This window comes from Delphinapterus leucas, chromosome 10 (assembly GCF_059928025.1).
Source record: "Delphinapterus leucas isolate spDelLeu-1000000601 "Yukka" chromosome 10, BTC_Dleu_Yukka2, whole genome shotgun sequence".
Lineage (NCBI taxonomy): Eukaryota > Metazoa > Chordata > Mammalia > Artiodactyla > Monodontidae > Delphinapterus > Delphinapterus leucas.
Genome location: NC_143138.1, coordinates 66,158,675 through 66,173,728, shown reverse-complemented (window position 1 = coordinate 66,173,728; position 15,054 = coordinate 66,158,675). Strand labels below are relative to the sequence as shown.

The 15,054-nt window shown below is 47.1% G+C and overlaps 1 protein-coding gene across 7 annotated transcripts in view; it reads left to right on the top strand.

The window, feature by feature from the left end:
- Window positions 1-15,054, top strand: part of USP4 (ubiquitin specific peptidase 4) — a 49,373-nt gene that overhangs the window by 33,118 nt on the left and 1,201 nt on the right. For 6 of the 7 annotated variants that reach the window (XM_089919320.1, XM_022573155.3, XM_022573156.3 and 3 more), the window contains 9 exons: window positions 69-152; window positions 1,571-1,665; window positions 4,001-4,192; window positions 4,826-4,914; window positions 8,782-9,009; window positions 10,671-10,741; window positions 10,993-11,111; window positions 11,439-11,588; window positions 12,603-12,706. In XM_089919320.1, the coding sequence (XP_089775446.1) occupies window positions 69-152; window positions 1,571-1,665; window positions 4,001-4,192; window positions 4,826-4,914; window positions 8,782-9,009; window positions 10,671-10,741; window positions 10,993-11,111; window positions 11,439-11,588; window positions 12,603-12,706 (1,132 nt within the window). The other variant, XM_022573159.3, reaches the window with a different exon arrangement.

Below are 15,054 nucleotides of genomic sequence, written 5' to 3'. Positions count from 1 at the left end.
GCTCCTCCCAACTCATCTCCCACCCTTTCCAGAGCACCCTTGTCACCCCTCCCATCTCTCCTTTGCAGTACCGTGTGATTGTGCCGCTGATGGGGGCTGTGTCTGACCTGTGTGAGGCTCTCTCCAGGCTGTCTGGCATTGCTGCGGAAAACGTAAGGCGAGGTGTTCAGTGGCATTCAGCCTATTGGGGGCAGTTCATAGTCCTTTGGAGTTAAGTTTCAACCTTGTAGCCACTTTTGTGGCGTAGGTCTTATCGGCCAGCACACATGTGATTATATCTGAATGCCTCAGACCTCCTGGCCCTTGTTCATTTTGCACACTGTGCCTGAGACTGTCCCTTCCAGCCCTGGGAACACTGTCTTTCCTCCATTGAGGACACACTAGCTATGGTCAGAGGGCCAGGACTGGGGATTTTTTCTCACTTTGCCTCCCCTTCCTACCTGACCTCATCTGTAATGTGAGAAGCTGGAAGTTCTTTCCTGTCCCAAACTCTGTAAGTCTGTGGAGTGACTTGATAAAAATCTTTATTTAAAAACAATTGCTGGGACTTCCCTGGTGGCACAGTGGTTAAGAATCCACCTGCCAATGCAGGGGACATGGATTCAATCCCTGGTCCAGGAAGATCCCACATGCCGCGGAGCAACTAAGCCTGTGTGCCACAACTACTGAGCCTTCGCTCCAGAGCCGGCGAGCCACAACTACAGAGCCCACGTGCCACTACTGAAGCCCGCACCTAGAGCCGGTGCTCCACAACAAGAGAAGTACGTGCACCACAATGAAGAGTAGCCCCCGCTCGCCACAAATAGAGAAAGCCCACACGCAGCAACGAATCCGCAATGCAGTCAATAAATAAATAAATTTATTTAAAAATAAAAATAAAATAGAAAAATAAAAACAATTGCTCACGCTGGCCTTTCTGCCGAGCCTGGCGCTGTGTGAAGGTGGGGAAAGTGAAGACCTCTTGCTGCCCGAGGATCCATCCTCCTGGACACCCCCAGCCCCTCCCTTGTCCCAGCCCTGGTCAGTGCCCTTCTCCTCCCCACTTCCCTTGCACCCCTGCTGGTTTCAGGTGGTAGGTCTTGGTGGTTGGGGTTTGGTCTTTTCTGCTATGTGCTGAGGATGGCTTGGGGAATTCCGGCCCCAGGGAACACCCCAGAGGATTCTGGATTACTGCTGGTCTCTGGTCAGTACTCACTCCCCACCATTCCTGCCACTGGAGGGCAAATCCTGTCATAAACCTTGGGACAGATACAACATGTTTTCTGGTGGCGACAGCCATGCTGCTCCCCTTTGGCCCTTGGCCCCTGAGCTCTGGGGCTGGTTGCATCGTGATCTCTCAGGGGGCAGCACTTATATTTTCATTTGTGCCTGGGTTATTAAGTAGGTGTACTCTTTTTTAAAAAATATTTATTTATTTATTTGGCTGCGCCGGGTCTTAGTTGCAGCACGTGGGATCTTCGTCGCAGCACGCAGCATCCTTTTAGTTGCGGCACGTGGGATCTTTAGTTGCGGCATGTGGTGGGTGTACTCTTATCCATCCTGTAATCTTTCTGTTACTGTTGATTCTTAGATGGTGGTCACAGATGTGTATAATCACCGGTTCCACAAAATTTTCCAAATGGATGAAGGTTTAAACCACATCATGCCTCGGGATGACATTTTCGTGTGAGTACTCAGTGGTTTCTGCTGCAGGGTCAAAGGAAACATTCTAGAAGCTTTGCCAGTGTCTCCAGAGCAGAAGATCTGGCAGTTGGTGCTCATGTGGATTTGCCCCAACCCCTGGGTGCAAGAGGTGGATGTTCAGGGAATTTTGGGTAGCCATCAGTGCTAAGCGCCTACTGGCACTTCAGAGCTAGACATTCCAGATAACTCTCCTCAGCATGAACAAGGCTTTTGTCAACAGTTGCTACCTGTTAAGAAGGCCTGTTCAGTGGTTCTGCAGATGGTCCTGCTATCAGAAATGCTTTTCTCAAGAAGAGTCACAGCTTTGTGAGGGGCCACAGGAAGACAGGAGAAGGGACTCAGTACAGGGAGTGTCTCGTCCTTTCTCCCAGCCACAGGTAGTGGCTTCTCAGGCAGGTTCCATCCCAGATGACAGGGAAGGTTGATTTAAGCAGCCTTTTCCAGCGCTAACATCTGCAAGCTCTGAGACTCGGTTTTCTCATCCCTGTGGGGACAGTACACTCCAACTGCAGCTCGTCTCCTCGGCCCCTCCCAAATCCTCTTGCTTCAAGGCTGCTTTGTGTGATTGTGTGTGTGTCCCTCTTCCAGGTTGGGGTGGGGTGGGGGGGTGGAGTGTGAGCTTGCCTGAGCTCCCAGCAGCCGCTTGCTCAGGGAGGCTTGCGTGTGGAGCACACCCATGTTGTCCCTCCCTCATTCCCTCTCAGCCAGAAACTTGCCTCTGCCGAGAAAGGTTTTTAGGATTTTGTTTTGGTTTTTGGTTTTGGCTGAGGAATGCAGTACACAAAGGAGGCATTTCCTTCCCTTTACATTTTTGTGGCCAATGACTTCTAGGTCACTCTAAAGGAAGAATTCTTAACCACACCCAAGATCCCCACTCGCAGCCATGTTCCCTTACTTTACTAATGGAGGGTGCCAAGGCTCATGCTGGGCCACAGGGCTGGGACTGTCCACTTCATACCCCAAGACCTTAACACAGTCTCCCTCAGTTCTGGAAACTAGTGCTTGCACATACCTGCGCTGAGAAGACCTGGGACATCACCTTGTGGGGAGGTTGGCAAACCACCAACGGAGGATTCTTCAGAGGGCTTGAGGGCCAGCCAGTTGGAAAGCAAATTGTTTTATGATGAATTGATAATTGTCTTATGAAAACACAATTGTAGCATCTAATACTTTTTGAGCATGCGACGTACTGTGCTACTGAGTTACTTAATCCTCACCACTACACTGGAAGGTGGGTGATCCCATTGTCCGCTGGATAAACAGGCTTAGAAATTAAGGCACTTGACCTGGTTACAGCAGCCAGAAAGTGACAATGATGGATCTGGAACCTGGGCGAGCCTCACTCCAAGGCTTGGTTCTTGACCATTATGCTGGACACCAGGGTCCTTACCCTAGAGCGTACCTTGGACGTTTTTGTGAGTTTTTCTTTGAACTCTTTCTGCATATACTATAGTCAGGACTGTTTGCCAGGCATGTGGGGAGAGTGTGTGTGTGTGTGTGTGTGTGTGTGTGTGTGTGTGGTGTGTGTGTGTTTGTGTTTATAGTTTTCAAAAATTGAATCAGTAAGTTTGTGTCTCCCCCTATAGGAAGAGGGAAAGACTACAGTCGGTTGCCAGCAATTTTGGTAACATCTGTTCCGGGATAAAACATCTATAAATCTCCTCAATCCCATGTATTCACTAAGTAAGACACATTTTTCAAAATCATTGATTTGTATTTAGCAGTTTCTTTGGTTATCTCTGATTTTTAAAAAAAATTTAATATTCTTTTACTTCAATGTTTTTGAAGAAAGATGACAAACAGTTTTATAAATTTGCTTCCTCGTTTGAAATAAAGAGTCTTTGGCTTATATTCTAGGTATATGTCGCTGTACAGTATTTGGTTTTACTAAAGGGCAGGGCATTGAGAATGCCTTTTTCTAAAAGTTAAGCTCCTTGATGGGTGACAAAAGGTGAACTTAGTGGCTGGGCCCCCCCTGTGTGCCTTTGTGTCTGAAGTGATGGTCTGGATGATAGGTGTCATCTGTGTTGAGTCCCAGTTGAAGGACCACAGAGTTTGAGGCCATGGTTGGGGGAAGGAGGATCACATTAGCCCCAGGTCCTGGGTTGTGTAGGTTCACCTTGTGTTAACAGTTGACTCTCTTTGGGATTCCTGACCCATCCTCTAGCATCGTCTTGGAAATGGTTTATCCACCTTTTGTACTGAAGTGTGCTCTGTCCTAGTAACCGTAGTCCTGGCCACCATGTAGCTGCAGCTCAGATCTCTGTCTCTCACAGAGACCTGCCGCTGAAGTTGCTCTCTTGTGTGATTGACACAGGTACGAGGTCTGCAGCACTTCCACAGACGGCTCTGAATGTGTCACGCTTCCAGTGTACTTCAGGGAAAGGAAATCCAGGCCGTCGAGCACTTCCACTGGGGCAGTGCTATATGGGCAGCCACTGCTGGTTTCTGTCCCCAAGTACAAGCTCACCCTCGAGTCTTTGTACCAGGCTGTTTGTGAGCGTATCAGGTTGGTGGTAGGAATGTGATTTGCTTGTTATCTAAAATAAGATAGGGCCTAGTAAGAGTGACTGCCCCTTCAGAGTGCCAGTGTTGACCCCGTGTGCTCACTTCTGTTAGAAATGTAGTTGTGTCGGCCCCTGGGAGGGCCAGGGCAGGTGCTGTTGGGACAGAACATCTGGCACATCTGAAGCACCATGACAATGAACACCTAAGCCTCTTCTAGTTCCTGGAATCATGTCTTCACACCTGTCAGTCACCTGCTTGAGGGAGTGTGTAGTGCTTTGATGGCATTTTGTATTTGAATGTAATTTCTGAACTACTACACTATCATTCTGAACCTGATAATTAACATTACTGGGAAATATTTTTTTAAATGATGGTGCCACGCATCGTTTATCAGAGATTTGAAACAGACTTTCTCAGAGTCTGTTCAGTGCCCTGGTAGTTAAACTTCTTATCTCATAGGTTCCTCTCAATTTCTTGAAGTGTTAAGCCATCACATGAATTTTAAGGCCCTTTTATTTACGTAAATTGCTTTGTGAATAGCTGAATATATAAATTAGGAACTATTTCACGCTGAGTAGTGGAGAAAAATAGGTAAAGGATACAACTAACAAATAATTTCTTTCTTCTTTTCAAGCCGCTATATAAAACAACCTTTGCCTGATGAGTCTGGCAGCTCGCCCTTGGAGCTGGGGGCCTGCAATGGCTCCAGGGGTAGCTGTGAAGGTGAGCGTATGCCACACCGTGGGGCTGTGACTGACCAAATCCCTCCCAATTTCCCTCTTCTTCCAAAGGTGTTGTATACATGGGTGAGGGAGGCTCTGAGGCGGGGTTGGGGGCTCTGCCTAGAGAGCAGACCTGGAAGCCCTGTCTGCACCACTTCACTCTGCCAGAGCCCATTGTCCAACTTTGACACCTTGTGTAATCTTAGGCGTGGAAGCTGGGTTTCACCTCAGGGAGACTAAAGCATAATAGGACTGAGTGACTTGCCCAAGGTCATGTAGCAGAGTCAGGATTTGATTCTGACCTGTTGGGATTGCTGAGTACACTTGGCTGCCTTCACAACCTGGCTTGTGCCTGTAGAGCTTTTGTCTTGGCCCTTACCCATCACCATGGTCCAGCAGCCGCCCCTGGGGAGGACAGATGTCCTGCCCAGCCAGTCAAAAGGCAGAGACAGGTTCTCTTGGCCTTTCTTTCTTTCTACCCAGGAAGCCACAGGTGGTAGCTGGCTCTGGACAGCTCCTGATGTCGGAGTGAGGAGCCACAGTTGGAAAAGCAGTAGGATAGACTTGTTGCAAGAAACCCAGAGCCCTCACCATCCTTCTGTGGCCTAGTGCTCACAAGCCCATCTGTGACTATGGAGCTGTGTCTAACGTGCACTGTGGCTGTCATCCTTCTTTTGGGGGCCTGCGTGACTGACTAGGTGGCTTTATTCCTATAAAACCAGAAATGTCCTCCAGTTCTTATGCTTTGTGAATAGCTGAATATATATTCCCAGTTGAAAATTCAAATGCCCAGTTTTCTGCAAGACATGCCTGGTCCTGGAAAGTGAGAATTGACATTAAAAATAATGACCAGGGGCTTCCCTGGTGGCGCAGTGGTTGAGAGTCTGCCTGCCGATGCAGGGGTACACGGGTTCGTGCCCTGGTCCAGGAAGATCCCACATTCCGCGAGCGGCTAGGCCCATGAGCCGTGGCCGCTGAGCCTGCGCATCCGGAGCCTGTGCTCCGTAACGGGAGAGGCCACAACACTGAGAGGCCCGCGTACCTCAAAAAATAAAAAAATAAAAAAATAATGACCAGAAGGCTCTGTCCTGAAGGGATATTCCAAATTGTTGGTATTTTAGGTTGAGTATTTATTATAGTTGTACTCCTGTTCTTGCCCAGAATATCATGTTCTCCTCCCACGAGGGATGAACAGGAGTGTATTTTGTGCACAGGTCCCACAAGCAGACATGTTGGAGCTGTAGTGGTAGTCTCTGAGCAGACCTTGGGTGACCTGTGGGTTCTTAGTGCTCTGGAACTTGAGGCACTGTGATTCCCAGCTTGAGGTGTGGGGCAGACCTCAAAAAGTCACTTCATCTCTCTTAACCTTGGTTTACCTATCTGCAAAATGGGATGATGATAACAGCTTCACAGAGTTGAGGTTACTGTTTAATGAGATAGTGTGGTTAGAGTATCTGGCACATAATAGATGCTCAGTTAATAACAGCATCACGTCAGTATTTGCTATTGTTACAATTAGCCTAGTTTCTTAGACATTCCATCTGTCAGTCTCTTGTTCAGTCTCTTGTTCTCACTGCCTTCTTTTGAATTCCATAAGTGAGCCTTGGTGCGTAGACTTCAAATCTTGTTTAATGTTGAAATAATTCTAACCTCTTTACTGCCATGGCTCCTTGTTAGGCCTGTGGTGGCTGTCTCCTGCTGATTCTCTGAGTGTCTTGGGCGGGGCAATGTTTCACTTGCCAGTCTGAGAGCAGAGCAGGCTTACCTGGGCATAAAAGGGGCAGTGCCACTGCTTCAGTAGTGAAGTGAGCTGATTGAGAAAGGAACCTCTGTGAGAGCTGAGGCTGGCAGTCTTATGCACACTGGCTGTTTCAGAGTCCTGCTCATGGGGACTCACGTCACACTGTCATCCATGGCTGTGATGTTCCTGTGGCCTGACAGGAAACCGTGCTGCATTGTCCTGGGCCCAACTTGTCCTTCCTCATGACAACTCCTGAGACACAGTCTTTGAAAGAGGATTTTTTTTTAAACTTACTTTTTGGCTGCATTGGGTCTTCGTTGCTGCACATGGGCTTTCTCTAGTTGCAGCGAGCGGGTGCTACTCTTCGTTGCAGTGTGCATGCTTTTCATTGCGGTGGCTTCTCTTGTTGCGGAGCACAGGCTCTAGAGCGCAGGCTTAGTAGTTGTGGCACACAAGCTTAGTTGCTCCGTGACATGTGGGATCTTCCCGGACCAGGGCTCAAACCTGTGTCCCTTGCATTGGCAGGTGGATTCTTAACCACTGTGCCACCAGGGAAGTCCCTGAAAGACGATTCTTATGTAGAATATACATCTTCCTTTCCTCAGTTTCCATTTCTATTGCTATTTCCCCAAATATATAAACTTCATATTTTGAATCTTCCCCCGTTACTTTTTTTTTTTTTTTTGGCTGCGCCGTGCACCTTGTGGGATCTTAGTTCCCCGACCAGATATTGAACCTGGGCCGCCGGCAGTAGAAGCACAAAGTCCTGACCACTGGACTGCCAGGGAATTCCCTTCCCCTGTTACTTTTACATCACCTTTTGGAGTTGTCCCCATCTTTGTTGAAATTACTTATTTGATACCTTAACTTTCCCCTTTGACTGCCCAACAACAAAAATTATGATGAGCATGATCATGGATTTTTTTATTGCAGCCACATATACCAACCAGTTCTCTGGAAACACCTGGGAAATTTACTCATCACCATATGTCTCTAGAATGCCTCTTTAAATTTCTTTTTTTAATATAAATTTATTTTATTTATTTATTTATTTTTGGCTGCATTGGGTCTTTGCTGCTGCATGCAGGCTTTCTCTAGTTGCAGCGAGCGGGGGCTACTCTTTGTTGCAGTGCACAGGCTTCTCATTGCACTGGCTTCTCTTGTTGCGGAGCATGGGCTCTAGGCACACGGGCTTCAGCAGTTGTGGCACACAGGCTCAGTAGTTGTGGTGCACAGGCTTAGTTGCTCCATGGCATGTGGGATCTTCCCGGACCAGGGATCAAACCCGTGTCCCCTGCATTGGCAGGCGGATTCTTAACCACTGTGCCACCAGGGAAGTCCCTAGAATGCCTCTTAAAACTTTTTTTTTTTCCGCTGGTTGCGCGGCTTGCAGGATCTTAGTTCCCCAGCCAGGGATTGAAGCCAGGTCCATGGCAGTGAAAGCGCTGAGTCCTAACCACTGGACTGCCAGGGAACTCCCCCCTCTTCAAACTCTTGAAACTCAGCAATCTCAAATGAATAAAGAGAAAAAAGGAGGGGCGGATCCTGTGTGCTGTGTTCCTTGGGGCTCATCATGGTGCCTGCACCTGAGAGACATGCAGTAAATACTTGTTGAAGGGACAGTCATCATGTTTCTTGTGGAGGAACTGAAGACCTTTACTTAGTATTTGTGTTCATTATCATATTTAAAGTTTTACTTTTAAATTGTTTCTTACCAGCCGATCTTCTTGAGTATTGAGTATGGGTTTAATTTTGGTCCTTTTCTCTCTGTGTGCCTAATGATCAAGTTGAAAGAGTCAGACTATGTGGGATGAAGCCCAGTAAAGTACCAAGTGGTGAGGGCCCCAAATTTAGGGCTGGCAGGACTGCTGACTCACTTTTACCTTCTGGTGACTCCTTGAACCTCTCTGTCCTCATCGTGGAATAGCTGTGCCCACTTGCCTGCTTACCAGGTTGTGGGGGTGTCACATGTGAATTTAAGTGCCTTGTAGATGCAAAGGGGTGGATGTAGTTTGACACACACAGGACTGAACCTGGAAGGAAGCACCACAGTTAGGTATGCAATAAAAATTGCAGCATTGAAATGGTGGCAAATTACATACATGTTATTTTTCATTTGTATGCTAGGAGAAGACGAAGAAGAAATGGAGCATCAGGAAGAAGGCAGAGAGCAGCTTTCAGAAACAGAGGACAGTGGGGAGGATGAGCTGGGAAGTGACCATGGCGAGACCACCCAAAAGAAGCTCAAAGGCCGGCCCTGCCCAAAAAGGCTTTTTACCTTCTGCCTTGTGAACTCCTATGGCACAGCCGACCTAAATTCCCTTGCAGCTGATGGGAAACTGCTTAAACTCAACTGTAAGCACTTTCTCTGACCTTTCAAACTGGGCTTTTGGGGACTTAGGATCTATTGGAAAATCCTTGCACTTAGCACTCACTGATGCATTGAGCTTTCATCATCTCATAGTGTGGCTCCAGAAACAGACACTTGTGTGATCCTTGGCTTAAAGCTCCCTAAAGACTGTTTCAGAGGCATGACACCCCTCCGCACTTTCCCTTGGCCTTCTTGTCAGGCTTTTCTCTTCCTTCCTTGATGACTTCAGAAGGAAACGAGCTCTCCCTCCACTCCCACCATCCTTCAGGACTTTTGTTCCGGTTGATAACACTTCTTGTGGCCCTCCTAGGTGGCAGCATTTCCCCAAACTTATGAGAATAAATGCATATTTCTTTTGTTCCATGAGAATACTCATGAAATGTGACCCATCTAGAGAATGGTCATGGATTTCACAGGCTGTTACCTGGAGTCTGTCATGGGGACTGCTGTACAGATGGGAAGGGGCATCCACACGGGATGTGTGTTGTGCGTGAAAAGCAACATGTGGACAGTGAAGATGCCTACCCTGGGTCGGGAGGGGAGCTGCAAAAGCATCTCTTGTGTCTTTTTGCTTCCTTCATTGGAGAAGAGATTTGCTAGATGTCCTCTAGTTTGCTAGCTTGCTTCCCTTTTTAAATAATTACCTAAAAAGAGTTTTTTAAACAGCTTTATTGAGATGGTTTTGGATCTCTCTTGCCTTTTTGCAGCTCCATTCCCTCCGTGCGGCTTCTTGTCTTTAGTGTAATGCCTTGCAAATTCTAGCTCCCTTTTTTTTTTTTGATTTATTTATTTGAATTTATTTATTTTTGGCTGCTTTGGGTCTTCGTTGCTGTGTGCGGGCTTTCTCTAGTTGCAGCAAACAGGGGCTACTCTTCGTTGTGGTGCGTGGGCTTCTCATTGTGGTGGCTTCTCTTGTTGCGGAGCACGGGCTCCAGTAGTTGTGGCACAAGGGCTCAGTAGTTGTGGCTCACAGGCCCTAGAGTGCAGGCTCAGTAGTTGTGGCACACAGGCTTAGTAGCTCCATAGCATGTGGGATCTTCCCGGACCAGGGCTCAAACCCGTGTCCCCTGCATTGGCAGGCAGATTCTTAACCACTGTGACACCAGGGGAAGTCCCTAGCCCCATTCTTGAACACTGGTCTTTGACTCCTCAACTCAGTCTTTTGTTCTCCTCCCCTGCCCCCCCATGCTATGGCCCGGAAAATGCCTCCAGGCGATAAGCTGGGGCCATGTAGGCATCACCTTATTTTTTGCCTTCTCTCAGGGATCTCACTCTTGCTCTGCCTAATATTCAGTGTCTGAAAACAGTTGTTTCCTCTATTTTGTCAGGTTTTCTTGTGGTTTAAGGCAAGAGGAGAAATCTGGCCACTGTTACTCCATCTTGACCTGTGCCCTTTCAGAATTCTATGTAGTTAGTGCCTTTAAAGTGTGTAGCATTGAGGAAATCTTTGCCAAAGGATTTGGGGGCCCAGGGATTCAGAGCTGGCTGGCTCAAGGCAGAGCATTGCTCTTGGCAATGGCTGTTGATGGGTGAGCAGGTGTTGATGGCGTAGCCTGAGTGTGGTCCTTCTCACTCTTGTCACCTGAGGAGCCTCTACTGTTGCTGGCCATTCAGTAGTGAGTGACACTTTGGTCCTCCTCCACAGCTCGATCCACACTAGCCATCGATTGGGATAGTGAGACCCGGAGCCGTTATTACGATGAGCAGGAATCTGAGGTAGGTCACTCGGCATTCTTGGTCAGGGGTATGTGCTGGTTTCTGCTTCGGGTGGGTCTCTCTCACCAGTTCCCCAGCAGTAGCAAGGTATGTTTTAGACCGAGAATGAAAAGCACTTAAAGATTTTGTCATTACATGTTCAGAGGCTCCAGAAAGTACATTATATTCCAGGCGTGAGAGCTCGTGAGGTTGTGGCTGAGCCTGGTAAGATTTTGTTTCCTCAGCAGACCTCAGCATTTTGTTCCTCACAGACCTACGAGAAGCACGTCAGCATGTTGCAGCCTCAGAAGAAAAAGAAGACAGCAGTGGCCCTGAGAGACTGCATCGAGCTCTTCACCACCATGGAGACCCTTGGGGAGCATGACCCCTGGTATGCAGCTCCCACCTCTGGGCAGGGGCACCCAGGTACCCTGGGACTGAGATCTGCTGGGGCCATCTATGTACACAAAAGCCCTTTGTATTTGGATGTGTCACTTTTTTACATGGCTGACCCTACAACACAGGTTTTTCTGTGTGAATTGTGTTTTCCAGACTAGGACAGCCATCACCCTCTTTTAGAAGGTGGCTTAGAGACCTCCCTGCCCAGAAGCAGTCATGCTGAGTACAAGAAAGGATGTTATGGGATTGCCTCCATGCTTGAGAGCCCAGGCGGCACTGGCCCCCTGCCTCCCCACTAAGTGGAGGTTTCTCTTTTCAGGTACTGTCCCAACTGTAAGAAGCATCAACAGGCCACAAAGAAGTTTGACCTGTGGTCCTTGCCGAAGATTCTGGTGGTCCACCTCAAACGCTTCTCCTACAATAGATACTGGAGGGACAAACTTGATACAGTTGTGGAATTCCCAGTCAGGTGCGTCCCTGGGCTGCACTGTTATTTTTGGGAAAATTAAAAAACAGGCAGACAATCTGGGCACTGATTGGCAGAGTGTTTTGCTGCCAAAGACTTTTCTGCGTTAAGGTGTGTGTGTTGCTAGGCTCTGAGAAGTTAGACTTTGGCTCACTTCCCCTCCGTGTCTGTAGGGAAAGGACTCTCTAGTAGAAGCACTTCCTCTCTCGAGTCCCTTACGCAGCCTAACTGAACTGGTCTTCCCATCTGTCATTGGTCCCAGGGAGCCCAGGCTCAGTAGAGCAGCACAAGGACATGCTGTACCTCGTTAATGCAGGGGCACAAGGAACCAGAGAGTAATCTGCTGGGGAGAGTTGGGTTTTTGGGGGTGCAGATCCACCACAGTCCTGTCCCTGGGGCAGGGACTGAGACTGGCTGTCTACTAGTGTCCTCTTAGGCCCCAGGGTACAGAGTATAAGTGACACAGGCAAGTCAGTCAACAAGGTAGGAGTCCCCCCACAATATGCAGATTTAAAAATGCTTTTTGGGGGATGGGGGATGGGTAGATAGTTACATGAAGTATAGACATGTCAACGGGAGGACCTAGGTGGTGGGTGTATACATGTTTGTTGTAAAATTCTTTTTTTCTGTATGTTTGAAATTTTCAAAATAAAACGTTAGGGAAAAAAGCTTTTGGGGGCCTATTTTGGTATTTAGCTTAAATTTTTATGGCACTAATTAGTAATTCTGATAGTAACAGCCATTTTTACAAAGTTGCTGCAGCCCTCGTGTCTGCCCAGAGCCTTCTTTGACATTTGGTCTCGGCTAAGGCTTCTCTTTTCCAGTCTGAACATGTCAGTGGTCAGAACAAGACCCCAGGGCTCCTTCTGTCTGGACTGTTCATTCGTTCCTTCTGCACTTAGTTTCTGAGGGCCTCCCTGTGTTATAGCCTGTTGCATGAAAGGGGTTGCTGGGTTGCTCTGACTTCTTTCTCTGAGTTTAACGTATTAAAGGGTTATTTTTGTTTTCTTTGCTCAGAGCTCTGAACATGTCTGAGTTTGTCTGTGACCTGTCAGCCAGGCCTTATGTGTACGACCTCATTGCCGTGTCCAATCATTATGGAGCCATGGGGGTTGGCCACTGTAAGTACTGGAATCTGCTTCCTTCTGAGATGTTGAAATGCCCATGGCCAGTCATCTTTCACCAGCCTATCCCTGTGTGCCAGGCATTGCCCTAAGCACTTAACTTACACAGCTCCACGGGCCTCAGGTTGCGGGCTTTTTCCATATTGCTGCCCTTCAATTTTTCTGGTAGGATGGTGGTTCATATTCTTTAATCCAATAATCCACCTCTGGGAAACCTAAGGAAATTACTTGACTTTGGGGAAAAGCTTCATGTGCAAAGATATTCACCTACTTATAATAGTGAAAAATTAGTATTATTTATAATAGTGGAAAATTAATAATAGCATTGGTGATCAACCGTTGGCACGTCTGTCCATCGATTTCATGGAAGAGTACACAGTCATTGCAAAATAAAATTAATAATAACATGGGGAAATACCCATGGTATGTTAAGGGAAAACAGCTACACAAAATTGCATCATTACAGAAAGTAGTATCAACTACATTGAAACAAAAGAGAAACTATGATAGGAGGGGGGGAAAGCCTAGGAGGAGAGAGACCAAAATGTTAATTTTTTCTTCGTTCTACTTTATTTTCCAAAATTTCTATAATGTGTAGGTTTATCTTCACTTTTATACTTTTACTAGTTTATTTTGTTACTTGTTTATGGAAAGGTTTTAGTGATGTTGAAGTGAGGAGCTGGGTTTCCTCATCTCTCTTCTATTGCATCTGCACCATGATAACTGCCACTACACCCAGTGTCAGGACCCCAAGAGATGATACCATGGGAGGTGTCAGTTCCATTTACACTCACAGTGGATTATGGAACTGCCCTAAACCCCAGTCTTCTCTTCTATACTGATAAGCTTTTTCTGTTGGCCCAACAGTCTGTTCTCCTGCCTCTCCATTCTTACCATATCACCTCTTGCCTTTAGATGGCTGCTCAGTCTCCAGCCCTCAGGTCTACATTCCAGGCCATTAGAAGAAGAGGAAAAAAGGGCATGACCTTCCCTTTTAAGCAGATCTCCCAGAAGTCCCCCTCAACTCCTCTACATACAGCTCATTGGCTATCACTTGGTCACAGGGCTACCATCTAGCTGTAGGAGAGGATGGGAAATAAAAATGTGCCTGTTTGAAAATTGGGGCGCTACTGGAGTGGCTATTAGCAATCTCTGATCATATCATATCCTGCAGCACTTACTCTTCTCTAACTTTTTTCTCCCCAAAGTAATTTCACTATCTATATTCATGCATACTGGACACATGTATTCATTTTTAACTTCCATTTTAGCATCTAAACACTGCTAGGGCAGGTTACTTAGCCTCTTTATGCTTCAGTTTCCTCATCCAGGTTAGGCTTCAGTTTCGTCATCCAGGTTAGGCTGGTTATGTGCAGGTCCACATTGGGTCCACAGTTGGAACGCCACAATTGAGAGCCACCATTGCTATTGTTATGCCAAGCATGGACAGCGGGGACACGCCCTTGGCACCTTCTCTGTCACTTTGTCCCATGTCGTCCACCACCACTTGGTGCAGTAGGCACTGCAGTGAGTAATGGTTAAACAGCTTAAAAAAAACCAGCTTGCCAAAGCCACACAGCAGGTTGAGACTGGAAACCAAATCTCCATCAGATTCTGTTGTTTCTGAGAGTCTGGGTGGAGCAGGGATTGGGTATTGCTGCTGGGATTCCTGTTGTAAACACATCCTGCTTCGAAATAGTGTAAAATCAAAACTGGAAGTGTTGGCTGTGGGAAATGCTTGCCCGGTGTGGGGAAATGCTTGGCCCGGTGTGAGGAATTGTTATCCAGCCGCAGATTCTTGACTCACAGTTTCGAAGGCAGATATATTTAAGTTTTCTTGTTCACATCCCAGCTTTGCAAACCCAGACACCCAATGTGTCCCTCTCTGGGATTATCCCACAGGCTCCAGAGGCAGTGAGAGGCAGTAGTAGCCAACCATCTGCCTGGATGAAGTGGGGGAGTTTGACTTGGCATGTTTTTGAGAACTGTTGTTTTGTTTAAATCTTAAAGTATCAGCTCCTTTTAAGTATCCCCTGACTCTGGGTTATTGCTCATAGCCACCCTGAAGATTGACACTGGATTCCTCTATTTTTTGGATTAGTTTTCCAAAATTACAGTTTAAAGCCTTGGTCCCCAGCAGCTCCATTTTTACCCTTTTAGTGCTTTTTTGAGAAGGAACAGATTTTTTTTTTAACATCTTTATTGGTGTATAATTGCTTTACAATGGTGTGTTAGTGTCTGCTTTATAACAAAGTGAATCAGCTATACATATACATATATCCCCATATCTCTTCCCTCTTGCGCCTCCCTCCCTCCCACCCTCCCTAGGAACAGGGTTTTTTTTA